This window comes from Fistularia commersonii, chromosome 11, assembly GCF_037954325.1.
Source record: "Fistularia commersonii isolate RoL2024-O1a breed Wild chromosome 11, RoL_Fcom_v1.0, whole genome shotgun sequence".
Lineage (NCBI taxonomy): Eukaryota > Metazoa > Chordata > Actinopteri > Syngnathiformes > Fistulariidae > Fistularia > Fistularia commersonii.
Genome location: NC_141294.1, coordinates 13866545 through 13892511, shown reverse-complemented (window position 1 = coordinate 13892511; position 25967 = coordinate 13866545). Strand labels below are relative to the sequence as shown.

The window sequence follows — 25967 nt, the reverse complement described above, 5'->3', positions numbered from 1 at the left end:
GCCGACCGAAGAGCGGCGTTCGGACAAAATCCCTGAGATTTTTCCCGGGCGGAGAGGGGGATGAGGGATGGATGGGCCGCGGGAGGTGAAGCAGCAGATGCTCTGAAAGACGTCCCGGAGGAAATAAGAGCGACGGGCAGCGACGGGGCCGACGCTTAGCCCGGCTTATGGAAAGCTCCTTAGAGGAGCACCATCTGATCTCCTCGCGCCGCGTTCCAGCAGCTCCTGTCATGCATTCTTCTCCTCCCTCACATCTTCTCCAGAGGGGCACAACCATTGGGAAGATGTTGCAGATAAGCCAAAATTCCCAGGTGCAGCTGCTGTGTGTGTGTGTGTGTGTGTGTGTGTGTGTGTGTGTGGACGGGGGGAGGAGGCATCTTTTATCAATCGGGGTTAATTAGTCACCACATGTCAGACGGGGACATTCCTGGAGGTCCTCCTGCTTCTCCAGGCGCTTGGACGACGCGCAGAAAGGAAACATGATTGACCTCCTCCGTCTGAGCAAGCAAACATCGCCCACGCCGTGACCTCCTCCTCCTTCTGGAGATACCAAGCTATCTTCTGCTAGCGCGCAAACAGCAGTCCACGCGATTCCTGACCAACCCGCAACATCTTACTTGTGACCAACTAGTTTTCGGTAAGCCCGGTCGCTAGGTTACGCTGCTGAAGATCATTCTCAGATGCTCAGATCTTCTCCCGATTTCGAGGGCTCTCCCAGGGGGCGGGGCTTAATCTATCACCAGCCATTATTATAACTTTGATAGACATTAAATGTGACGAATGTACGGCGTCAGTTATTAGCATGTCGCTATCACGCCGTGTCTCCTGTCGAGGCCGAAGGATCCGGGATCCGTCTGAGGTTCCTGCACCGGTTTCCTCCTGGAGGAACGTCGAGCTTCTGTAAGATCGCGGTCCAGACCTGCTCCGCAAGGACCTGCGGCGCCATCGAAATGAAATCTGAACGATCAGCGATCGTTTTGCTATCCAGATCCTTGCTGACCTGATGACGATAACAAGTTCTCTTCCACCCGTTCTGCCTCTTCAAACCGCCTCATTTTGTTTTTTGTCTGCTTAAGAAACATCTTAATATTCTGCATTAATATGAATGAATCTTGCATAAAGTCATACGGTGGAGTTTTGACCCGAGCGCCGCTCCAGATGCAGGACTCTCCGCTCCCCGGATGAGTAACGAGCCACATTCCTCTTCTTAAATTGGTAGCCGATGTCTGACCCGCGACATCATCGCCGCGCAGACTTTTATCTCCCGGCTGCACCTGTGCGCCGAATCCCGCCGGGTCCGAACCCGGAGGCAGATACGCGCCTTTGGAAAACGTCGGCACGCGACATCTCCGTTCGAGACGCCGCCGTTCCTTCGACGTGGATCGATTTCACTGAGCTGCTGCGAAGATACGGAAAGGATCCGCGAGCGAGCGCCCGCCTCTCGCCGCGCCGCCATTGAATCCAGTGAAAGTGCGGCGTCATGAGGGCGTCCAGCGCCAGCGAAACCAAAGCGCCCCAAACCACACCGGCTGCAGCTCCACTGTTTTTAAAGGAAAACAACGTAGAATTACCCGTCCATTACGGAAAACTACATCCAGGAGCACTTTGGAGGAAACCTCGAATTAGTCTCGAAACAATCGCCCGGAGGTTTCGCTTCCACGCTCTCCCTCCCAATGCAGAAATAAAAGGCTACCTGGGTGTTTTAGACCCAGACAACATGATAAAACCTCCGTTCTCTGATGGCGTGAAGCAAAGAGGGCCAGATTGTATTCCCTAAATCCACACCAGAGCCCTCATCAATAACTGTGGTAATAAGAAGAGCATGTGAGTCTAGACAGGACACCCTTGGCCAGGCCTTCAAACCCCGACCTGCAGGCCGAGCCATGAGCGGAGTCTCCAGAGCGCCTCCAGATGCTGCACGCAAGAGCGCCGCAACGTGTGGCGTCACGGCGCGAGGCGGCGGCGGCGGCGGCGGCAGACGACCTGTGACCTTCAGAGTGCATCAGTTTAGGAGATCCCAGCTTTGCGATCGGAGCCCGGATCAGAATTAGCGGCAAAGGATGAGCGTTTGACGGCGACATGGCCGACGCCGTCCGTGAAGTGGTGTGTGAAGACGGTGGGACGCGCCGCGTTAGTTAGCTCTGAGACAATCACCCAAAAATGTGAGCAAGGTGTTGACGCGTTCAAAGGCGGTCGGGGACGATTTGATGGTTTTAGAAAGAGGAGCGGCTTCATTCCGTCCACACATGGACTTTACACATGAAGTGGAGCAACGTTACTTTTAGCATAGCATTGTAGCATGAGGGGCGGAGCCAGTAAGCTAAGTTAAGGACAAAGCAACAAATAAAAAACTCCCCCGAACCTCCTCACTTGCCGGCACCTTTCTCATTTCTTTCTCTTTTATTGTAAATAATAATACTTTTGAAAGCCACCATTCGTTATCTCGAAGGTACACTTTTCTGATTTAAAACATGGAATAAAACCGGGGGTCTGGAACGAATAAATAGCGTTTCAATTCCAATTAAATTTTGACATACGAGCAAACGGAGGTACGAGCGCGGTCACAGAACCGATGCCACGCCAGTCAAAGTATGACTGAATGAACGCACTGGAAGGAGAACCGGAGAACCGGAAGAGCAGCTTGGTTGCTCGGCAACAATCGCTCATCCTACTTCTAGAAATGATGCAAAACAAAGATCTGAGTTTTGGGAGACGGGGCCTCCTGAGCCCCCGCTGGGCCTCCGACTCTGCAAAAACCGCTGCCTTTTTCCTCCACAGCCTCCGGGAATGTGCAGGAAGGGCCGAGGTGAGAAGCGGCGTCTGTACGGCCGCACCGGCGTGACTCGGCCGACACTAAAAAACAAGACAATCTTATCTATGAATGTGCAGAAAGCCTCCCCTCCACTCCGAACCCGGTCGTGGCTTCGGCCCGCCGGACCAAACTGGGTCAGGCGGGTCTGTCAGTCACCGCCAAGCATTTATTTTATCAGGAGTTTCGGGGAAAGAGGCCAAATCCGCATCCCTGCCAGGGCAACTCGCTATCTCGTTGTGCTCGGCCAGGAGCTGCGCCCGCCGCCGCGAGCTGGAACCGCTCCACGGGCAAAACGCCGGTTGGCACGATTTCTTCTTCTGTCACGTCGCGAAAAAGTTACGACCCCCCGTTCCGAGAGCGGAGTTTGGCCTCCGGTTCCAGTTCCTGGTGGAACCGGGTCAGATTCAAAAACCCCTCGAGGATAATTAACCCACATCCCGGTGTTTAGACGTCCATTAAAGTGCGACGGACATCCAAACTGAGCACCACGCCTCCGTGAAATCTGTCTTTCTGGGATGTAAATACTCCTCGGTTTCCATGAGCTAACAGCGAGCTGTTTTCTTTTACTCAATCGAAGCCTTCCAATCGTCTCGCGGAGGCCAAACTACGGCCCGCGGGCCACATCTGGGTCGCAGCGTAGCTCGATCCGGCCCGTGAGGATTCACCCCGTCTCCATTCCTTGTGGATAGTGATGTTTTTAGCACTTGTTTTTTATGGCAGCATTTAAGTCATGCCATCAGATGGCGCTGCACGACAGCAGGTCCTGTTCATGTACAGAATCCCTCATTTTTCTAGACCTGATCTCGTCCGTGCGTCACCGCCCTTGACAAAGAGACCAAAAACAAAAGCAAATAAATTAAGGCGAGGGTCAGGTTTTTTGACAAAGACGGGAGCGAAAAATGATTTTTAACCAACTTAGGACCCTTCTTGAAAGAGCAATACAACATTTAGCATGCTAACTATGCTAGCAACGTTCATCTGAAAAAAGGACCGCGGGTGCTACATGGTTAGCCGCTGTTTCACTTGTCAGTCAAGAGAGGGCGAGCGGGTGAACGTCTACATGCGGCATTGTGATTGGTCCAGGTTGACCCCGCCTCTCGCCCTGAGTGCAGGACAAGCGGTAGAGATGATGTATGAATGAACGTTTCCAACAGACATCGCTTCCAGTCGTATCTCTCGCCGAAGGAGACGCCGCTCCGGCCTCACCTGGCCGCCGCAGCCATTTATCCCGTCTGATTTGTTCGGACGTGCGTCGGCTGATTGCAATCAAAGCGGGACGCGTCTCCCGTCTCCGCCCGCCATTATCTGTAACGTTCACCCTCCGCTTCCGTGTCTCCGCGTTATTAAAGCGACACGCTTCTCTGCAAAGTCTGTCTCATGTTAGATTCTGGTTTCACCGGGGGAACGACGCTAGGCGAGCTCCAAGGAGTCCGTTGCTACGGTAGCATTTATCAAGAATGCGTCCGCGGCTCCGGCTGGATTCTGATAAAGAAACCGCCCGGCTTAAGGAAAAAGACAAGTTTAATACTCGGGCCCGTTACGCACGGCTCTGCCCGTGCATGAACCGGACGAGACATGTCGGCGGATTGCATCGCATTGCACGTCGTTTAGCTAATCACCGCGGCCATTAGAGGCAGACAGACCGCCTCTGCCAAACCTCCACGACGGCCGAGCCAACCGCCGGCCTTTTTCGAGCCGCGCACGCTAAACAACGCGAGGGGGGGGGGGCTTCCAGCGAGCCCAGCCGCCGTTTGACACGACTGTCGGCGGGCGGACGAATTCTCCGCGGGCCGACAAGGAAACCGGATGGAACAACGGCGAGGCCTGAGCCGGGAAAGGTTCGCCGGGCATCGAAGAGCGTCGAGGAGCCGAGCCGCGGCAGATACACCAAACCATCGGACCCGACAAAAACCAGGAAGGAGTGGATAAGACGCTACTTTTTCCCCACGCTCGGAAACAACGCGGCTTAAACGACAATGATGCTAATTTATGGATTTTTTTTTTTTTTTACGAGCTTCACGCCGCCAAAACATTTGGCCTCGTCACACTGGGACGATGAAATAGGTGAAATATTCTGAGGCCGATTTTCACCGGCCGTGATACAGACGCTGCTCGGAAAAAAAACATCTCCAGTACAAATTTGCTCATTTTACGGGTATGTATTTAATTAAAAGTTTAAAAATAATGTTTGTGTGTAAATATTTCATGATACAATGTGAACACTATATCCACACATAGAAGTATTGAGCTCTTCTCAGGCGGTGCAGCTTCTATTCAGCTGCGCTCAAAAGTCTGCAAATTACACATTAACTCAGGATATCCACAATTATAATATTATCACTGGTATTTGGTTTATTAAAGCAAGTGCTCAAACTACATGATTAATTAGCAGTATTTTTGCAGTATTATAACTCACATCTTCAAAGATGGTCACACGATCGTAGTTGAGCTGCATGACTGCATGAGTCCTCCTGTCCCTTCCAATATAGAGAGTATTTATTTTGTTATTTTTAGCCGTTGTGTCTTATATCCAGGTGCGCTCACCAGTCCCGTCATGACGGTGTGTCTCGAATGGTGATCCTGCGTGCAGAACGTGCAGAACGAATGAACGAACTTCCAAATATTCACATCTACTCTCTTCAGTCGTAGATGGAAACCAGCGAGGAGCTCCGCTGAACGCCACAGGAGGTCTTTTCTACCTGAGGCTATCAGACTTTTGAATTCCTCTTCCTTCAGCTGAAGGCAATATTCAAATCTTTGTTCTATTTAAGACCTTAAAACACTTGATAGCCTTACCTTTGACACTTAATATTTTATTGTATTTCTTATTCTCCCTCCTTCCTACTGTTATCTATTATTGTTATGTTTTGCTTGAAACTCTGGCACAACAATTTCCTTCGGGATAAATCAAGTTGTTCTTATCTTATCTTATCTTACTCTACATCTACCGGCGTCACCACACATCTACATCGTCATCCAAGGTGATAAAAATTAGCGGAAACTGACGAGCTTTTTCGTGTCCATTCATATCTGAGCGTGGCTTTGGAGGAAACCCACGCCGTTGCGTCGGCCCTGCAGTAAAGAGAAAGACGAGATGTGGACTGTAACGGCCCTGCAGAGACCGGCGGCGGCGGCGGCGGCGAGACTCGCTCTGGTTTTGGCTCGCCGGCCCGCTGAACGCCGGCCCAACAATCGGCCGTAAAAAAACCCCGCTTGTATCCGGAGCGTCCGGCCGGTGCCCCTCAGCGTCGCTGAGAAATTACTTTCCAAATCACAGTCCGTTTGTCTGCGCCGCCGCCGCCGAGGCGATAAAATAATAACGTCTGCGGGAACGAACGGAGGCGAAAGGTCCTCGCGCCGAACGGCGTTACAGCACAAAAGGGCGGCCTTTTCCCTGCCGCCGCTTCAACTGAGAACTTTAACAGATGAAGAGGTGGAGGAGGGAAAAAGGGTGAATATAGGTCAGGCAGGTGAGGTCGAACGCGGGTTCAGAGGCGACGAAACAAAAAAATAAAATAAAACAGACGGGTTTTCCTCCGCTGAGAAACGTGGAATTTAAAGGAAGAGGAATTTAAAGATCTGTTTTAATTGTCTGGCGCTCATTTCCTAAATTTCCCTCTCGAAGAATGTTGTGATTCCTATAATCCCGAGAGTTCCTGGCAGGTAGAGGAGGCTGAGAAAAGCTTCTCACATTTTCCAGCGCTCTCCTAGGGCTTCTCCTCTGCAGGACCAGGAAGAATTCCAACAGTGTCACTTTGATGTAGAAGAGCAGCTTTGAACCAGGAGGACGCGCCGCCAGATCCTCCAGAAACCAGAACATTCCCGGACATCTCCACAAACACAGCTCGTCCACACGTGTGTGTCATCGGTTCCCGTGGGTTTTGTTTTTTCCTTCGTCCTTTATCTCGTCCGCGGGGTTCGGTCTTCACTCCCCCTTTCTTCTACTCCTGTTTATCGTTCTTCTCCCATTACGACCGCCGGGAGAAGATCGGAGAGATGTTCTGCTGAAGGCTGCCGGCCAAAGGGGTGGACGGGTTCTCCGGACGGACGGATGAGCCGCGACAGCCAGATCTCAAGGTCGCCCATGTAGAAGACGCTGAGAACATGGAGGTGGCAGGAACTGACCTTCAGGGTCACCCTTGACCTTCAAGGAAGAAGCGCGCACATCGGATGGTTTTATCTCCATCCATCCATCCATCCATCCATCCATCCATCCATCCATCCATCCATCCATCCATCCATCCATCTCTCCTTCCATCTTCTGCCTCTGATCCAGGTTTGGTTCTCAGCCAGAGCAGAGAAGTCCACACTTCCCTCTCCTGCTCCACCTGGTCCAGCTCTTCCTTTGGAAACCTTCAGTCCAGCCCAGAGACAAGGTCCGTCCAGCTTCTCCTGGGTCTCCTCAAGGTTGGAGGTGCTTGGAGCCCCAGTGGAGGCTCTACTTTGAGCTCCGTATCCTTGATCCGGTTCTTCTGGTCTCCACCCGCAGCTGGAGACCAGAGGTGAGGCTGAGAAGATCCATCCTTCTTCACCCTTCTCCCCTCGCTCCTGAACAAGACCCTGAGATACCGAGACGCCCCGCAGTCCAGATGTTGGCCGACCAAAATGGATCCTTCCGGTCGTCCTGGCGTCTGAGGAAGGTGTTCCATGTCTGTTCTTCTTCCTCGCCACATCGAGGAGGTCTATCAAGATCTTCTGCAGCGCAAACCTTCCGGGTTTCCAGGCGTCCGCCTCGCCGAGCTGCACGCCGTTAATAAAGTTCTCCTCCTCGCCTCTGAAAACGGACGCCGGCGTTCGGACAAAGAGGATGTATTGTGTTTCCAGACGGTTTAAGAGGCAATGAAACCTTCCACTTGAAGAACATCTCCGCGTTCTCCACACGGCTCCCGCTGGAAGGCAGGAAGTCAAGGTGCGTTAGCTTATGGCTTCTTTAACGACCGTGTCATTAAAACCACCAGGTAGCGCGGAAACAAACGCTCGCGAGTGAAAAAAGAAGAAAGGATGAGGCGAAGGCACGGAAAGAAATATGGCCGTGACTTATTGGATTCAGTAATTCTCCCATTTCTGGAGGTCGGGGAAGCGACGGCGTGCGTAGATGTTGTAACGCCGCACGCAACCAGATACGGCCCCCCGGGATCCACGCCGTTCCTGCAGGAAACGCGCATTGAAGAGAAAGAAAGCAGAAAGTGTCGCTAAAAACACGGCTTATCCGGGGGAATGCCGACGGCCGGCGCTTTCAAAGCGGGGAATAATTGCTTCAAGTGGAGCGGAATGGGCGCCTTTGTCTTTAATCCGCCCGCTCGCCGCCGCCGCCGCCGCCGCCGCTCGCTTTGCACGGCCGCCGACTAAACACCGCTGTTGTTTTTGCAGCTTCTCTTTTAGCAAATACTAGCAGCGGGAAAGAGGATCCAGTCAAAACCTTGTCATCTTACGCTATTTGTACGAGCGCCGCTCCGGGAAAATTGGTACTTCTCTTTCTCGTCTGAACTTCTGCCTGCAGGAAAAACTTATTTGACCTTTAAGAGAAAAAAAAAAACAACAACTTTTGAGGCCGTTGAAGAAAAACGCTGCACGAGGACGTTAACGCCTTCTGCTAAATCCTCACTTTGTCGTGCAGAGATGGAGGAATGTGGAAGCCACACGGCTCCAGATGTTCAAGTCACCCCCAAAATGGCGAGCTCACCTCGGAGGTGCGCGGGGCGACCCCGTGCAAAACCGACATGCGACGCGTTCCATCTGCAGAAAAACAAATAAAGTCCACGCGGTCCAAACAAACAAACCCACAAGTGCCGTGAGTCTCCGCGTTCCTTTTTCAGGCTCACGACGCCCCTAGTGGCCACGGCCGGGACTGCATGGTAACAAAACTATGTTTCGGACTATAAGTCGCAGTTTTTTTTTCATAGTTTTCCCGGGGGTGCGACTTATACTCTGGAGCAACTTATGTGTGACATTATGGAGCTCTCTTGCTCTGATGTGTGTGTGTCTGTGTCTGCGTGTGTGTGTTTTATATATCAGCGATCGTCACACACACACACACACACGCCAACCAATCAAAATTCAGCGGGGGCGGGTCATGGCAGAAGTGCGTTGTGAAAAAAAGATGCTACCTGCTACTTCTGTACCTATGAAAATTGATCATTTCAACATTCGCGCTAACCTATAAAAACAACTGAGAAGGGCTGAGCAAAAATGGCACCGAAAAGAAAATCATATTCTGCAGGTTACAAGCTGGAAGGAGGGAAATATGCAGCCGGAAACGGCGATCGAGCAGCAGAAAGAAAGTTTGAAGTTAGTGAGAAACTTGTAAGGGACTTGCGGAAAGCGGAGGTTACTCTTACTGAAGTGAAGGAAACTAAAAAAGCTAATCGCAGGCTAAAAGCTAATCGCGGGCTAAAAGCTAGCTGGCCGCGGCTGGAGGAAGAAGTTCACACTTGGTGTTTGAACAAGGTGCTGCAGGAAGAGGCTTGTCAACAGGATGGTTGCATCTTCACACCCAGGTGTTGCCATGGAGATGAATAGAAATGACTCTGCAGGAGGACCTTCCTGGTGTTACTGCTTCATGCAACATCTAGTCAACGTCTAAATGTCCACTCTTGGGGTTGGATTTTATCAAATAAATTTCCCCCCAAAAATGCGACTTATACTCCAGTGTGACTTCTTTATGTCTTTTTGTTCTTTATAATGCATTTTTGGCTGGTGCCACTTATAATCCGGAGCGACGTATAATCCGAAAAATATGGTACTTAAAGGTTGAATAAAAGAAAAATATGATGGAAGGAGAAGATCTGTGTGGAAGGAGGCTGAGCTTGGAGCTGCAAGGCAGGAGGTCTGGAGGAAGAACCAGAGAAGAGCTTCGGGATGGAGGGGAGAGGACGGAAAGATGGAGGCAGATGATTGGCTGTGGAGACCCCTGAAGGAAGCAACCCACAGGAGACCAGGAGTGCTCCATATAGCTGTGCATGTGTGTGTGTCTGTGTGTGTTGAGGGAGGTGTTGGAGTCGTGCACTGATGCCACTTGCGTTCCTCTCCCTTCACATCTCCAGCCTCTCCTTCTCCATGTCCACCTTCCAGCCGTGGCTCCCAAAGAAACATCTGCTTTTCCATCAATTTCACTTTCACACCGTGCGCTGTGACTTCTTTTTTTTTTCAAATATTTAATTGTCCGAACAATAAAACGTCGGGGTTCGGACAGCGCATCCCGCAGGAGTGAGATCATGGAGGGTGTGTGGAGCTCCAGGGTGGACGCGAGGCAGCAGCTGACGTTTGGAGAACAAAATCCTACATGAAAATGAAAATTTCTGTGTGTGTGTGTGTGTGTGTGTGTATGTGTGTGAACGCATCTACGGGCTGCCCGGCTGCGCGAGGGGCCCGAAAGGGGCCGACCCTCAGGGCAGCAGCGCTAACCAACCCCAGACACTCTCTGGGCTTCTCCCTTGGACACAGACTGAAGAAGGAGAAGGAAAAAAGCGCGCGCGCGTTGGTGTGGATTTCAAGGCGAGGCGGGAAAAAGCGCGAGCGTCCCGTTTCCTCGGGGTTTGAAGGTCACGTCCGGGTCGCCTCTCGCAAATACAGAAACCAGGAAACGATCTCCCATCTTTTCGCCGCCTCGCTCTTCGGTTCTTTATCCGCGGAAGTCTCGGGCCTCTGATTTACACTCCTCCCCGGAGCGGCGTGGAGGACGGGGGTCCAGCTTCAAGCCGTGCACGTGTTTCTCCGGGGAGGGGGATCCGCGGGCCGGCCCTCCGCTCGGACACCAGAAAATAGGTCAGGAGTTGAAAAACCGGGGAAGTCGTCGGGAACACGTGAGGGAGCGGAGCCAGGACGCGCGCAGATGTTTTATCCGAAGACAACGGCGTGAGGGATGGGCTCATCGCTCACAGCGCCGCTACGCTAACAACTCTCGCATGTGGTCGGCGGACGGCGCCGCCCAGTTCACCCGCGTGATTAATCAGCCGGAGGAACGAGCTGAGAAAACCCCGAAGGACCGGCAGGACCCGGGGGGGCGGGGCCAACGCCAACACACACACGCGCACACACACACACACACACACACACATACACACACATCCGGATGCTGCTCGTTTGCAAAGGTCAACAACGAACAGGTTGGAAATCCATGTGCGAACAGGGTTCACACACACACACACACACACACACACACACACACACTCACACACACACACACATACACACACACACACACACATGCATGCATGCCTGAGGAGGGGTGGCTACACTGGGACTGTCGTTAGCGCAGGGCCTGATAAAGTCATCACGCCGAGGTGTCCGAGCTGCCAGACGCACAACACTTGTATCCGAGTATCCGAGTATCCGAGTACTGGACGGGCGGGTGAACCCGGACTGCGGCCGCAGGACCGAGTGTTTGCGAGGGCCAGGATTTCACCAGGATCAGAAGAACTCTGTTCCAAATGACCTCCTTTCAGAGAGTACAGGGGGACGTAAACAGCTGCTGAGCTAGCGAACGCTCCAGTACTTGGATACAAAAGTAATCTATTCCTCGGTGCGGAATCGCTTCTTTCACCCAGCTCGTAAATATTCGCTTGTATATCTTGTCGAATTTCCCCACTAAAGTGAACTTAAATGCCATCGATCCCTTCCAGACCACTGTCTTTTTCATGTTTTTAAAATTTGAAGAAACATTATAGATAAGAAATTTATTTGACAATACGGTTTTAATCCCTGGACAGGAGGAAGAGGGTTCAGAAGATGGTTGGAGGAGGTTTGGAGAGTTTTTCATTTGGTCTTCAATCCTCAATCTGCGCTTCAATTTCCATCTAAACTACATTGTTAGGTATAATAACACCGAACAAAAGAGAATGTGAAGAAATACAGTGGAGTGAAGTCTCTTTCTAAAACCGTCAAACCGCGACTGGCTTTGAAAGCCTCTTCGGACGCTTCGTCCATCCACGTTCCCGCCGTCCGCCGCGGCCAATCCCCCTAAATGTTTCCGTCCTTCTCGCGGACGATGCACCGTATCTGACCCACGACGACGTCTCCACCTCCTCACGGACGAGTCCAGCGCACACACACCTCGCTCCTGATCGTCTCAGTGCTAGCTAGCGGCGGGCAGTTCGTCCAAACATCTTTAAACACCACTTCACGGACGGCGGCGGCCACGTTGATGTCAAACACTCATCCTTTGCCGCTGATTTTGATCACGATCGTTCCGACTTCCGAGCCGACGTCCGTGGAGGCTCTCGGTCGTCCGGGTAAAGGCGAAGTCTTGGTGAAATCTTCTCGTCTTGGCGACCGGACTTGAGTTTCTTCCCTGGAAGACCTTTCAGATGCATCCCAGAGGCTTCTTCTGTCGTGAGGGCAGAAACGTCCTCAAGGGAAGAAACCCAAGTCCATTCGCCAAGACGACAAGCTTCTCCACGAGAAGTCCTGAGCCGATGCCCACGCCAACTCACCACAGCTCGTTCATAAACCTTTACGTGCGCGGGTGCGAGGAAGCCGTCGTGGATTCGCGCGTGTGAACACGTGTTTCTCGACGGGTTTATAAACTCGGTCCTCGGGCTCTTACCTCGCAGGATGTAGTTCTGGTAGTTCTGGTCGGCCTCGGCGCCCACTTTGATCAGACACGTCAGGCCCTCGGCCACCACGAACTCGTGCACCAGGTCCTTGTCGTCCTGGAAGAATTACAGAAGAAAGACACTTATCAAAGACTCGCCAAAGAAACCTTCCTTAAATCAATAGTTCCGGAGTTCCCGCCGCACGCCGGCTGAAACCGGAGATTCGCCGAGAAGCTAAGTTTAACTTTGCTAAGTATATCTCTGGTGGGCGTCCAGGAGTTAAACGGAGAGCCCGCTTTCAAATAATAACGGCGGCGATTGTGAGACTTGGCAACGTCGCTAATGTACAGTTTAACATGGAAGCTTGTGTTTTATCACAAATGGCCGGTAAGTAGCCCTTTCAACAAGCGCCGTTTGCTTCTTCAGTCCCAGAGTTCCCGTCGTTATTTTAAATCTAGATCAGACACCCGGTGCCGGTCCACGGATCATTGGGTACCGGACCCGAAAAGATAATCTGTCTTGGTACAGATGATAGTTTTTTCATTAGACCAGGGATGGGCAATTTTTATTATTATTATTAGTTCATTTCTATGTGCGAGCCAACTGGCGATCATGTAAATTGAACAAAATGAAAACGTCCATTTAAATATTTTGATTTTTTTGCATTTTAGGTCAACTTTAAAATCATGAACGATCATAAAAATGTACCGACATTATTTTGAATGGAATACAAAAATAAACAAAAGGAAAAAATAAGGAGTTTCTAAATGGATTGAAAATACTTAAAATATTAAAATACTTTAAGTATGTGATATTTAAATATTTTTATAAAATTACAATATTCAAAGACAATTGTTTGGCGGATGCGGTAAAATCCACAGGCCTGCGTTCGACCTTCCGGATCTTATTTTGAAAAACGATAGTTTCGGCCTTCGCCTTCCTGCCGCACTGAACTATCGCGCCGTTTCACACACCAGCTAGCACAAGCTAGCCCGCGGAAAAAAACAGCCAGACACAAAAGTCGCCGGAGAGCTTTTTCGGGAGGAAACGCCCTCCAACATTTTCACGCATAAAACTGGTCCCTGGTAGAAAAACGATGGGTGGCTGCTGCACCCGTCTGTCAATAAATCTGTTATCTGAAGCCGAGCGGGATGCGTCCGAGCTCCGTAAGCTCCGCCAGATCCGAGAACCTGCACGTGTGCGCGGAGGAACCGGCCGCAACTATTCACCGCGCGCAAAACAACGAGGTTGCGCGGAAGACGGCGCCGTTCCTCGGCGTGCGAACGCCGCACATCCCGCCGTTCGGCGAGCCGACGGAGAATCACCTGGAAGATCTGCTTGAGGGAAAAGAGGGCTCTGCGCAGCTCCCTTCCAGTTGAGTTGTACAGCTTTTCTGTCCAGAGAGAGAGAGAGGGAAAAAAAGAGAGTGGAAAAATCAGTCACACATATGGTATCTGTCCGTGATGTCATCATAGAAAAAGTGAATAAAGCAAACAGACAAGGGGCTCGGGGGTGAGATTTTCTTTATTCCGCCCCCAAATGAATTGCCTGTCGGCCGGGGTTTAACCGAGCCGCGGCGCTCCGTGTGAGACGTCTCTATGAAAAAACAAAAAAAAAAAAAACCAAAATAACTTCCTCGTGTCCGTGTCCCGCATGTATCGACGGCGGCAATTATCTGAAGTGGCTAAATGTGAAAAATATGGCGTGAGAGAAGCCGTCGCGGCAAAAGAACAGTAGGAGCGAGCCGGCGCACATCTGGGCGGCGTTAGCGAACAGTGGATGTTTCCTGCTGACAAAGCCTTATCTGTAGTTTACCGTGAAATAAAGTCGGGGCAGAAACGCCACAAAACAACCCGCTCATTAATCAGGGCTGGAAACTCTCGCCGATCCACGCTTTTTACCGTTTCCCCCTGCAGGTTTCTGCAGGCCCTTTCTGCAGTATCTACAGGCGGCCAGAGAGGGGCGCCATGGAGCAAATCTTCGCCCTCCCTCCGTCCATCCCTCCGTCCCTCCATCCCTCCGTCCCTCCATCCCTCCCTCCGTCCATCCCTCCGTCCCTCCCCTCCGCTGCATGGATGCACTCAAACAGAGCCTGACTCAGCAGAAGCCGCCTGCTGCAGATCCAGCAGCGCCGCTCGCCCTCGGCCTCTCCAATCGCTGCACGCCGTTTGATTGTGACGCAAGGAAATGTGCGACGGTCGGGACGTTGTAGACGCAGTGTTTTGCCGCATAACGATCAGACACACACACACACACACACACACACGCGCGCTAGTGTTGAATGCAGATCAGCAAAGCGCGCGGTGATGTGTCTGCAGCTGGTGACTCGGACGTGCAGGAAGATAATACATTACATTACATACCCAAACGCCCCTGGCGTCCCGGCACTATTCATACACACACACACACACACACACACACACACACACTGGGTGCTCGTGCCCCTCCAGCCCCCCTCGTCTTCACAAACAGCTGCTGCTAATCCTATTCTTAAAGTGTGAGAAACACACACCGATGAGCGCCGACGCCTGGGACCCCGAGAAGAAAAAAAAAAAGAGGCTTCTATTCATTATTGTTGTTGGCCTCTTCGGCGCTGGAGCCTGATGAGCTGAGAGGGAGGAGGGCACACACACACACACACACACACATGCACGCACACACACACACACCCATCTCAACTCTGGACCAGACGGAGAAGGAAGTCATGATCCGAGGTCTTGGTGGAGCCAACCGGAGACGCAACATCACGACAGCTGGAATCTGCAGGTCCGCTAGGCGAGCTTTACACAGTATCACATGCTAATCCGGGACGTCCAAGCCAACGTATGACCCGGCTTTCTCGCTATTGTAGTTTTGCATCAGATCCCTGGCATGGGAAGAGACCTCAGAGAGGCTGCCTCCTGCCAGGTCTCCTCTCCCCTGGAGCTGCTCCGCTCCAGAGGTCCACGCTGGCTTTTTGATTGACACCATCTGTTCATTAGACGCCCAGACACCACGGGAACTGAAGGGAACCGCACTTGTTCGTCTGAGGCGAGCTAAGGCTAACAGTTTAGCTATCGTTGACCACGCGGCATTATTTTTGGGGGTGTGAAGAGTTCAACCCGAACCTTCACCGGCATGAAGACCGCACCCTCACATCCTCCACAGTGGACGCCCTCCTGGATTATCTTCCTTAAGATCAGCGCAATTTAACGGAGCGACTGGCAAAAGTGGGTCGGCGTCTCGGACGCACCAACCTTTCCTTGTATCCGCTAAACGCTACGTTCGATGTTGATCTTCGACCAGGCCTGGGCTTTGACAGCTTCTCTATCTTCCAGAGTACCTTAGGGGTCCGTCGTCGGTCCCTCTTCTTCTAACTGTCCCGTAACCCATGAGTCACTGCAGAAGAAACGTTGCCCCTGCCGTTAGCTTGTTAGCACATTAGCATGTTACGCTATCTCCGGGTCCCAATAAAGTTGAGATAAGTCCGTCGCCCCCCCGACATCACGCTCAGTCGTTTTCAAGCGGTCTCACCACCGGCTGCAGATATCTTGGTTGCTTTTCGATAGCTATCTTAACTTTTAATCAGAGCGTTAAAATAGCTGTCCAGTTTTGCTTCATACCCGGAATTTCCTGGATCTGGTCTTTCTCCCGTCCAAGTACCTGGAAGTTGTTATTCATGCATTCATCACATCGCGATTAGATTACCGTAACTCACTCCGTCCTTGCCTAAGCAAACACAACTTCTTTTTTTTTTTTTTTTTCCAGACTTCAGATGATCCAAAAACCCGCCGACAGATTCCTCGGAGTATTGAAACAAAGAGCTTATCGGTTCATCTCAGAGCAGATCTGGAGATGAGAAGCGTCACCTTTGAGGCCGGCGGGGGACCGGCCGCCGAGGAGCCCAACGATGACATCATCAGGCTACACGTTGCCACATATTTCCGGATCTACATCCAACGAAAGGGAAAACGCACTTGGGTTTTTAATGAAACGTTCTTGTCATGAACAAATGAATGATCTCTTCTATTTGTAAAATGTTCCTCTCGTGCTATTGCTACGTGTGATGCTAACATGGCTTCTCTGAGAAGCTTGGGAATCCAGTAGCTGCTCCTCAGCATCCAGAGGAGCTGTTGAAGAGGCTCAGGCATCTGGACGCCTCCCGGGGAGATGATCCAGGGAGGTCCTACCAGGAGGAGACCTCTGGGAAGACCCAGGACACAATGGGGGGGGCGACGTAGCCCCGGGGCTGGTCCGGGGCTACCAAGGATTCCCTCAAGTGGAGGAGAGGGAAGCCTGGGCCTCTCTGCTCCAGACCGAGAATGAGAATGTTCTGGAAGGTGATGTACAGATGATATCTGCGGCACTCGCAGGGTAAAGTTGCACACAATGTTTTGGGTGTAATCCACTCTTATCTGAGGCGGAGGGTGCATCTGTAATGCAGACGTCCCGGGGCCGAGCCATGTGCGGTCGGCCGGCTCCACTTTCATGAGGTTACTGTTGAAATCAAACACCTTCGCTTCGGCCCCGGCGGAGGTTTTCATCTTTATAAGACGTCTTGTTTCTAATTCACGACTGCGGCGGCGTTCGGTACGAGCGGAGCGGAGCTCCGAATGTTTTATGGCGTTCAGGGCCGTCCATACATGGCTCCGACGCCTGATGACTTCACGGTTATTGCTCAATTATGGACGGCGGCCAAAGGAAGTCGTGGACGCCGAGTTAATCTCCAAACGTTGGGAGGTACGAGGAGGCGATGCCGTGGGCTGTCTGTGATTTATGCTTCTGTAAATAACAGGAAGGAGCTGTGACCCGTCCGGACCCCCAGCGGTGGAACTCCCTGCCCGAACATCTCCGTGTCACCAAACCTCCTCGGCCTCTGGATATGAACACCTCACTCTTATCTGCTGGTGTCTGGGTGACCTTCGGTTTAAGCTTCTCAAATCAATGTCTTATACCTTTGCCAAAACAACACAAGCGGGAACTTATGAGTGTTTGCTGGTGCCGTGTATCTTCAGACTCATCTTCAGACAGGCGGGTTCACCCCGGACCAATCACAGAGATCATTCACCCGCTCACTCACTGGATGACGTACGGTCTCCCATGAACCTCCTCCACGTGTTTGCACTGTGGGAGCAACCAGGAGAACATGGAGACTCCACACAGAAAGGCCTCCCATAGGAATCAAACCGAGGACCTTCAGGCTCTGCGACAGAAGTGCTAACCGCTGCGCCACCACGCCACTTCCAAACCCAAAAGCTAACTTTGTTGAATCTCACAGTTAGAGATGCCCACGAGGGCAGCCTAGGACCTCCAGTGGCCAAAAGGAGCAGAAGCCTGGCAAGTGAAATGGGCTACGAGCCAAGCTCAAGGCTGCACCAACACTCAAAAACGTCCTCTCTACTGATATACAATGTCTGTCCGACTTCAGACAAATCTCGTTTTATAATTAGTGGTGGAACGCTGAACGTTGATTGTCAAAGTTAAACGAGTGAAATACTTATTATATATCTTCTTTTCCTTTGGTCTTTTCCCCTCAGGAGTCTCCTTCAACCCAGATCTTCATCATGGTCTCAGTCATCACTTTGTCTCAGTCATACATGTCCTGCACCCCTGTGACAAATTCTTCTTCTCCTTCGGGATTTTCCCTTCAGGGGTCTCCACAGCGAATCCCCCTTCTCCATCTGACCCTGTTCTCTGGATCCTCCTCTCTCACACCAACTACCTTCATATCTTCTCTCACTTCGTCCATCCAACTCCTCTTCGGTCTTCCTCTAGATCTCCAATTCCAGCCTCCGTCTACCAATATATATTCACGATCCGAACCATCTCAGTCTGGCTTCTCTGACCTTCTCTCCAAAACATCTACCACGTGCCACCCATCTGACGGACTCATTCCTGATCCTCTCCATCCTGGTTGCTCCCTGACAGAACCTCAACATTTTCATCTCTGCGACCTCCAGCCCTGCCTCCTGTCTTTTGGGTCATTGTCACTGTTTGTAGATCATCTCACCACCATCTCCTCCACCTTTGCTCTCCTTTTGGACAATAGTCTCCTATTTCTTCGTACCACTGACACTTTTCGCCATCCATTCCAACCTGCTTGAACCTGTTTCTTCACCTCTTTTCCACGCTCTCCTACGCTCTGGACTGTTGACCCTAAGTACTTGAAATCCTCCACCTTCTTGTTCTTCACTGGCTGTATCCTCACCGTTCCTCTCATTCACACACATTCCCTTTGGCTCCGCAGGATGACTAAGAGCTCAAATTAGGCGATAAAATGGGGGTCCGGGTAACTCATCACACTGTCATGTAAATAAAAGCAACTTGTCGAGTTTCGCCCTTAAAGGTTGATCGGCCGACGGATAAAGACGAGCGCGGCGCGTCGACACCTGGCCTGCCAGTCATCCGGGGGGGTGAAATTCCCCCGTGAAGAACGCCGCTGATCCTTTGCTTAGCCCTGCAGTTTGGACTGCAATAAAACTGTCAGAAAATTATCCCGGCCTGACGCTAAATGAAGCACATCTGCAGGAGCGGAGGGGTCCGGGGCCCCCGAAGAACCGCCGAGGGGCCCGACTCTAATGAGAAATAGCGGAGTGGAGATTAGTTCCATACCATTTGGCCGAGACAGGCACTCGGAGGTATGGCCTTTCCACATGTTTGTCTGGGACGGCCACCTGAACGCTCGCTAGCTTTACGTACGCTAAGACAAGAAGCGGAGGGAGCACCTCGGGGTGCACCTGAGGACGGGTGGCCGTCTTCCCGTTCAGACGCTCTCTCACCGACGGTGGAAAGACTCCACCGGGCGAATATTTCTCTTTGAGGTCTCCATGTAACATAAAGAGGAGCAGCTGTTCCCCCAAAGCCGCCGCCGCCGCCTCCTGGAACTTCAATCCGCGCTCACGTTTTCTCAGCTGCAGGAGCTACACGGAGGTAATGGTCTCGTAATTATAACAATCATAAAAAGCGGTTGAGGAACTTCCATAATTATTAGGAATGCGCTCAGCTATCCGTGACAGGAGAAGGCCGGGGGGAGACATTAATAAGAAGACGGCGTTTTGAAGTGCTTCTGTCCGGCGAGGCTTCGGACAGCTTTTGATTCGGCGGCCAGCACATTCCGGTAAGGTTGTATTGTGCGAGTCGGGGGGTCATGTATTATTTATGTTTGCGCGCTGGCGCTCATTCCGCGCGCCGCTTGTAAAATTGTTCGAAAAAAATTAAATCCAACAAAGCCCTCCGACGTACTTATTTTTCCATTTCCAGCCACAATAAACATGCCTAATCACGCCTGCGCCGCCCCCACTTGGCGGGAGAGCCGTAAAATGAAATGGAGGACAGAATCCCTCCGCGCCTCCCGCGGCGGCGAAGCGCATAAACCGAAAGCGCGGCCAGGAAAGCCGCAAAGACTCCGTCGGGGCGGCGAGGCAACGCACGGGCGACCGTCCGCCGGCCAAAACATGACCTCTCTGAAAAACGGGCGCGTGGAACGCCGATGTTTTCCAGACACGCGTGTTGAAACGCCATCATGTCGGTATTTAGCGACTTAGCATCATTCGGATGGAGCTCGGTGGCGATGATGCTCTCGAGCGTCCGCGACTCTTCTTGCACCTCTTCACCCTCACCCGTGCAGTATTTAGATGATGTACAGGTTCCTTTTACAGCCGCCGTCCTGCACAAGGCATTTTCTCCTTCTCATAATCATGCATTGAGCTGTATATCCTTTGAATATTCTTCTGCACCGACATCTCCTGTGGACCTTCTCAGTCTACAATGCAGCTGTGACAACTGCATTTCCGTGCTGCGGGATCAACAAAGGCTTCTTCTTCTTCTTCTTCTTCTTCTCCTTTGGGCTTTTTCCCTTCACAGCAAACCCACCTTCTCCATCTCACCCTATTCTCTGGATCCTCCTCTCTCACACCAACTGCCTTCATGTCCTCTCTCTCACGACATCCATCGATCTTCTCTTTGGTCTTCCTCTAGACCTCTTGCCTGGCAGCTGCGCCTTCAGCAACCTTCGACCCAGATCTTCACCATGGTCTCAGTCATCGCTTTGTCTCGGTCATACATGTCCTGCACCCCTGTGACAAACTTTTCATCTCCTTTGGGCTTTTCCCTTCAGGGGTCTCCACAGCCAATCCACCTTCTCCATCTAACCCTATCCTCTGTATCCTCCTCTCTCACACCAACTACCTTCATCTCCTCTTTCACGACGTCCATCCATCTTCTCTTCGGTCTTCCTCTAGACCTCCAATTCCAGCATTTGTCTACCAATATATTCCCTCTCCCTCCTCTGTCCATGACACAATAATCTCTGACCTTCTGTCCAAAACATCAAACCCGTGTCGTCCCTCTGACAGAGAACCTCCACATCTTCATCTCCGGGGACCAATAAAGTCTATCTTATCTTAAACATGCAACCGTTCACACCTTCCACTGAAACTCCACTGGACCTTCCAGCTGCTGCGAGCCGCTAGTCCATCAAACTTAAGGCGAATGTCTTCACTGATGAGTGGTTGAATGCTGCACGCCGATTGGTCATTTTCAAAGTCAGAACGTGTGAAATGCTTTTGAAATCTCTCTCTCTCTACATATATATGTATATATATATATATGACAGATACTTAATAAAAGTGCGTGGGTTCAGGGAGGATCCCCGACCCGGAGCGGCTCTGGGCTCCGGCTCAATGAACCAAGCCTACTTTAAGTTCCATTACATTTCTAATTCGCTGGCATCTTCCATGTTTGCCTTCCCGGACCTTCATTCATCCTTTCTGGTTTTGTGCTCGGCGTACTTCTTCACCCTCCCTCCTTTTACAGTATTTGCGCTCCGTGCGAGATAAGGCGCTGCACAAACACGCCGGCCCTCGGCCAAAAGGCGGGTTTCCATTTCATCGGGCCGAGTCGTCTGGTGCTTTTGTTTCGACGGGCGGAGTTGCCGGCGCTGAGAGCCGTATCTGCAGATTCCGATAAGGGAGATATTTGAAATGAATCACATCAATGGTTTGCAGAAAAGCAGCCGTGCCAACGCTGTTTTTTTTTATGTTTTTTCTCTCTTGATGATAAATCTCTCTACTTCAAGAGCACTTTCATCACCTTTACACCGCTTCACATTCACCCGTTCTCACACACACACACACACACACACACACACACACCCACACTTGCTGCCATGCAAAGCGCTGACCAGACCAACAGGACCAACTGGGGCGTCTCAAAACACTTTTCAACGTGCAAACAGCTGGAGATACGCCTGCTACAACACACACCGCCGTCCCATTCATTCATTCATTCATTCATTTATTCATTCATTCATTCATGATCTCTAGCGCTGGTATGGATGTAGAAGCATTCACCCTCTCACTCACACCTCATAGAAAGACATATAATGTTGCTGAAACTGAGCGAGCGACCGGATGCATGTGTGTTATTCCCTTGCTGGCCATGTTTATCTGGGCTCTGGGCTTCACGAGGCTCGGAAGCATCGCCGTTCTTCTCACCAAACCGCCGTGATGACCATTTGTAACCCAGACAGTTGTTTATTTTTTGAAGCCGGGGCTGAAGAACAAGAGGAAGAAGCATGAAAAGCAAGTTTTTCCAGCATGGCCACATCACTGGAGGATAAAGGGACCCATCTTTCAAGAGGAACCCTGGTGTCTTCATGTTTTCGGTATGCGTGTGTGTGTGTGTGTGTGTGTGTGTGTGTGTGTGTGTGTGTGTGTGTGTGTGTGTGTGATGAGAAAAAAGAACGCACACGCACATCCGTTGCCCAGTCAGGGATGGGTGCTGCATCAAAAGTATCGCCTAAACAAAGGTTTGAACAAAATGTGCACACCATGAGTGCTCCAAAATGAAAGAAAATGCATTCTAGCGTGATGTTTCCAGCAAAAATCCATGTCATGAGATTCCCTCCTTTTTTTTATTATACATATTTTTTTAAAGAGCAGATTTTTGCTCACAACGTCATGCTATAATAAATAGATCATGGCAGCACCGAGCAGCTCCTTCACACTCCCTCACTCATACATATATATATATAAACACATACATACTGCTCAATCAAATATAGGGAACACTTAAACAACACAATGTAAGTCCAAGTCAATCCCACGCGTGTGAAATCAATCACTTAAGAAACAACACGGATTAGTTTGGACTTGTTTTAAGGGCAGAACATCAACGTTGGATCAGCCTGGAGTGTGTTTTTACACTTTCATTTGTCGCGTGACTCCAAATCCAGAACCTCCACGGGTTCATAAATGCATTATTTTTTTGTGTGAATTTGTTGTCGGCACATTCAATTACGTAACAAACAAAGTATTTCATACGAATATTTCATTCATTCAGATGTAGGATGTGTTATTTTAGCGTTCCCTTTATTTCTTTAAGCAGTGTGTATTGTTAGCACTGTTAATTGCTTCTTCTTAGTTCCTCTATTTTTGATCACTTCTCTTGCTCTGTGGGACCATTAAAAGAATATCCTCTTCTACTCTATTGTCTTTACATAAAATAAATGATCATCTTGGCTCATGTGTGTGTGTGTGTGTGTGTGTGTGTGTGTGTGATGGCCACCGACGTTCACGAGCAGCAACAAAAATACCATTTCCTGCTCAGCTCCTCCTTCTCCCCTCCTCTCTTCCCCTCTGTGAAGATTTATGAATCGAAAACAGGAGTAATTACAATGAAAGGCCTCGCCGACATGTGGATGGGAGTTTCTTTTGGAGCCTTTTTTTTTCTTTTTTAATCCCTGACGGAAAACACAAGGTGAGCGAGGGGTCAATAAAAGCAGATTATGGCGCTCAGGAGGAAATCATTAAGCAGGAATGCAGGTAAGCGTGAGATCACTTTGTTTGGACGGGCTTTTTTATTTTTTTTTTCGAGAGCAGATGAAAAGTGGATCGAGAAAATGGAAAAAATGTGTGTGTGAGCGCGCGCATGTGTGTGTGTGTGTGTGGGTTAGAATGCATGAATACGTACAGACTCGCACAGAGGAATAAAGACATTAATTAATTAGTTCCTGTTGCCTGGAGTGGACTCAAACGCTTTGGAAGTCGTGATGGAAGACATGTGGAGATGATGGTTTCGATTAGAGCTCCATCCAGCCGCGGCCACACAGACTGAAGAAGCCTCGGCCCCAGGAGGACCTGGTCTGAAGACCCGCCGCGCTCCCCTTTTGGAGAAAGCTTCCCCAAAAGCACGGCTAGAAGATCCCCCCCCATGACGGGAAGGCGAGCCGTCAAAGAAGCGGGTTATCTGGAGATACCTTCTGCAAATGTACGACCTGGAACTGTCCCGCTTTTGGCTGAGCCGGACGCGAGCGGCACGCTCCCTGGACGGCGGCCAGCCGAGGCCAGGAAGCCCGAGGAATGTTCGGAGCACCTGACTGGAACATTCCACGCGCAAGGAGGTCAGCTGTGACAGGTGATGGTATCACGGCTGCGGTATGAGAGGAGCTTCTGGAAAGGCTCAGCCGCCGTGGAGCGGAGGATGTGGTGGAGATAACACCCCGGGACAAAAACGCAGGGGAAAATAGCTCTCGGTTGCTTTGCACGCCACAAAAGGAATCCCCTCCAAACATTGGGACCGTAGCCTGAAGGAAAGGAAAGGTGGAAGAGACGGTGGTGAGATGTTCGACAAACACAATGACCAAAAGACAGGAGGCAGAGCTGGAGGTCCCAGAGATGAAGATGCTGAGGTTCTTTCTGGGAGTGACCAGGACGGAGAGGATCAGGAAGGAGTCCATCAGAGGGACGGCACATGGTAGATGTTCTGGAGAGAAGGTCAGAGAATGCATGGGTCACGGACAGAGGAGGGACAATGGATATATTGGTAGACGGATTGATGGATTGATGGATTCGTGAGAGTGGAAATGAAGTTAGCTTGTGAGACCGGAGGATCCAGAGAATAGGGTTCGATGGAGAAGGTGGAGACCCATAAGGGAAAAGACTAAAGAAAAAGAAGAATATGTCACAGGGGTGCAGGACATGTATGACCAAGACAAAATGATGACTGAGATGGTTTGGACATGAACACATGAATACTCCTCTGTTCATGAGTAGAAGATTGCTGAAGGTGGAGCTGCCAGACAGGAGGTCTAGAGTTAGACATAAGAGAAGATTTATGGACGTCGTGAGAGAGGATATGAAGTTAGCTTATGTGAGAGAGGACGATCCAGAGAATAGGATTAGATGGAGAAGGTGGATTGGCTGTGGAGACCCCTGAAGGGAAAAGCCCTAAGGAAAAGAAGAATATGTCACAGGGGTGCATGACATGTATGACCGAGACAAAGGGATGACTGAGATGGTTTGGACATGAACACTCCTCTGTTCATGCCCAAACCATGGTGAAGAACAGCGTAGAAGGTTGCTGAAGGTGGAGCTGCCAGGCAGGAGGTCAAGAGGAAGACCAAAGAGAAGATTTATGGACATCGTGAGAGAGGATATGAAGTTAGCTTGTGTGTGAGAAGGAGAAGGTGGATTTACTGTGGAGACCCCTGAAGGGAGAAGCCCAAAGGAAAAGAAGAAGTTGTCACAGGGTTGACAACACACCGACGGCGGCAGAGCTGCTGAACGAGATCAACCCTGGACGACCATCTTCATCAGACGACCGGCAATGAAACGGTGAAAACAATGAAATGCTGACGGCGTGAAACCGGGAAACGTGCGATGAATGAATGGATGAATTCTCTCGCAGTGACGCTCAAAACGCTGAAAACTAAAACCCAAGATTCAAAGTTTAGCTCTGCATTTCTTGCAAGCGATGGAAGAGGATTACCGTTAAACTCAGCGGGCCACTTAAATCCCAATAAGTACTTGAGTCGTATAAATACAAGCTTAATTATAGTACATCGCTACTGTTTGCTTGTTGCTTCTTGCCCACTTTCAGACGTCTTAAAGCGGACTTTGAATCGCCCTGCCAGTGAACGCCCATCTTTACAAGGTCCTTAAAGAGTTTCCCGAGCAAACTAGAAACCAGGTCACGGAAGGTCTGTGTTTTTATTCCGCTAACTTCGCCGGCGTGGAGCTAAGTTTTGATTGGACGCAACAAAGCGGATGAAAAAGGCTGCCTTTGTGCGCAAATCTGTGGCGATGAGCGGGCGCTGAAAGGGTTAGCAGCAACACACATGGTGTAACACCGGGTTAGCAATAGGCTAATAAACCGCAATAATTCATTCTGATTTTATTTCCTCCTTGGATGTTGTGCCACGACTTCCTCCGCATATCATATGTGTGTGTGTGTGTGTGTGTGTGTGTTGGGGGTGTCTGAAAGCCTCATGGGAGCCGAGGAGAGATCGGGTTTCCAAGGCAGCGACAGCGGATCCCGGCCTGAAAGCGAGACATACCGCCGCAAAGCTCCTGTAAACACTCCAGCGGCTCCTGGTGCCTCTCTGGGATCGCTGAGTTTATGGACGCGTTCTTATGGACGTCTTTTGTCAGTCGCGGTCGTTCTCCTGGTCGCACGGCGGGCTAATTATGTCTCTTTAATAAAGCGTACGGTAAGCGCACGTCAAGATGCTATCGGTGGAAGCGGCGGCGGCTAGCGAGCGAGCGGAGGGTGGGATCGGCGGATTCCAGAGAGATATATGACGGCCGGGCCAAAGTGAGGACAGACGGATCTTTCATTAGGACCGGCCTGTCAAAACTACCAGG

The 25967-nt window shown here is 50.8% G+C and overlaps 1 protein-coding gene across 9 annotated transcripts in view; it reads right to left on the bottom strand.

Moving 5' to 3' along the window:
* The window catches only part of fhod3b (formin homology 2 domain containing 3b), a 134030-nt gene that overhangs the window by 33314 nt on the left and 74749 nt on the right, over nt 1-25967 (bottom strand). For all 9 annotated transcript variants that reach the window (XM_086155083.1, XM_086155085.1, XM_086155084.1 and 6 more), the window contains 2 exons: nt 13671-13738; nt 12357-12462 (listed from right to left, as the gene is read on the bottom strand). In XM_086155083.1, coding sequence (XP_086011209.1) covers nt 12357-12462; nt 13671-13738 — 174 coding nt within the window. The remainder of the gene's footprint in view (nt 1-12356; nt 12463-13670; nt 13739-25967) is intronic.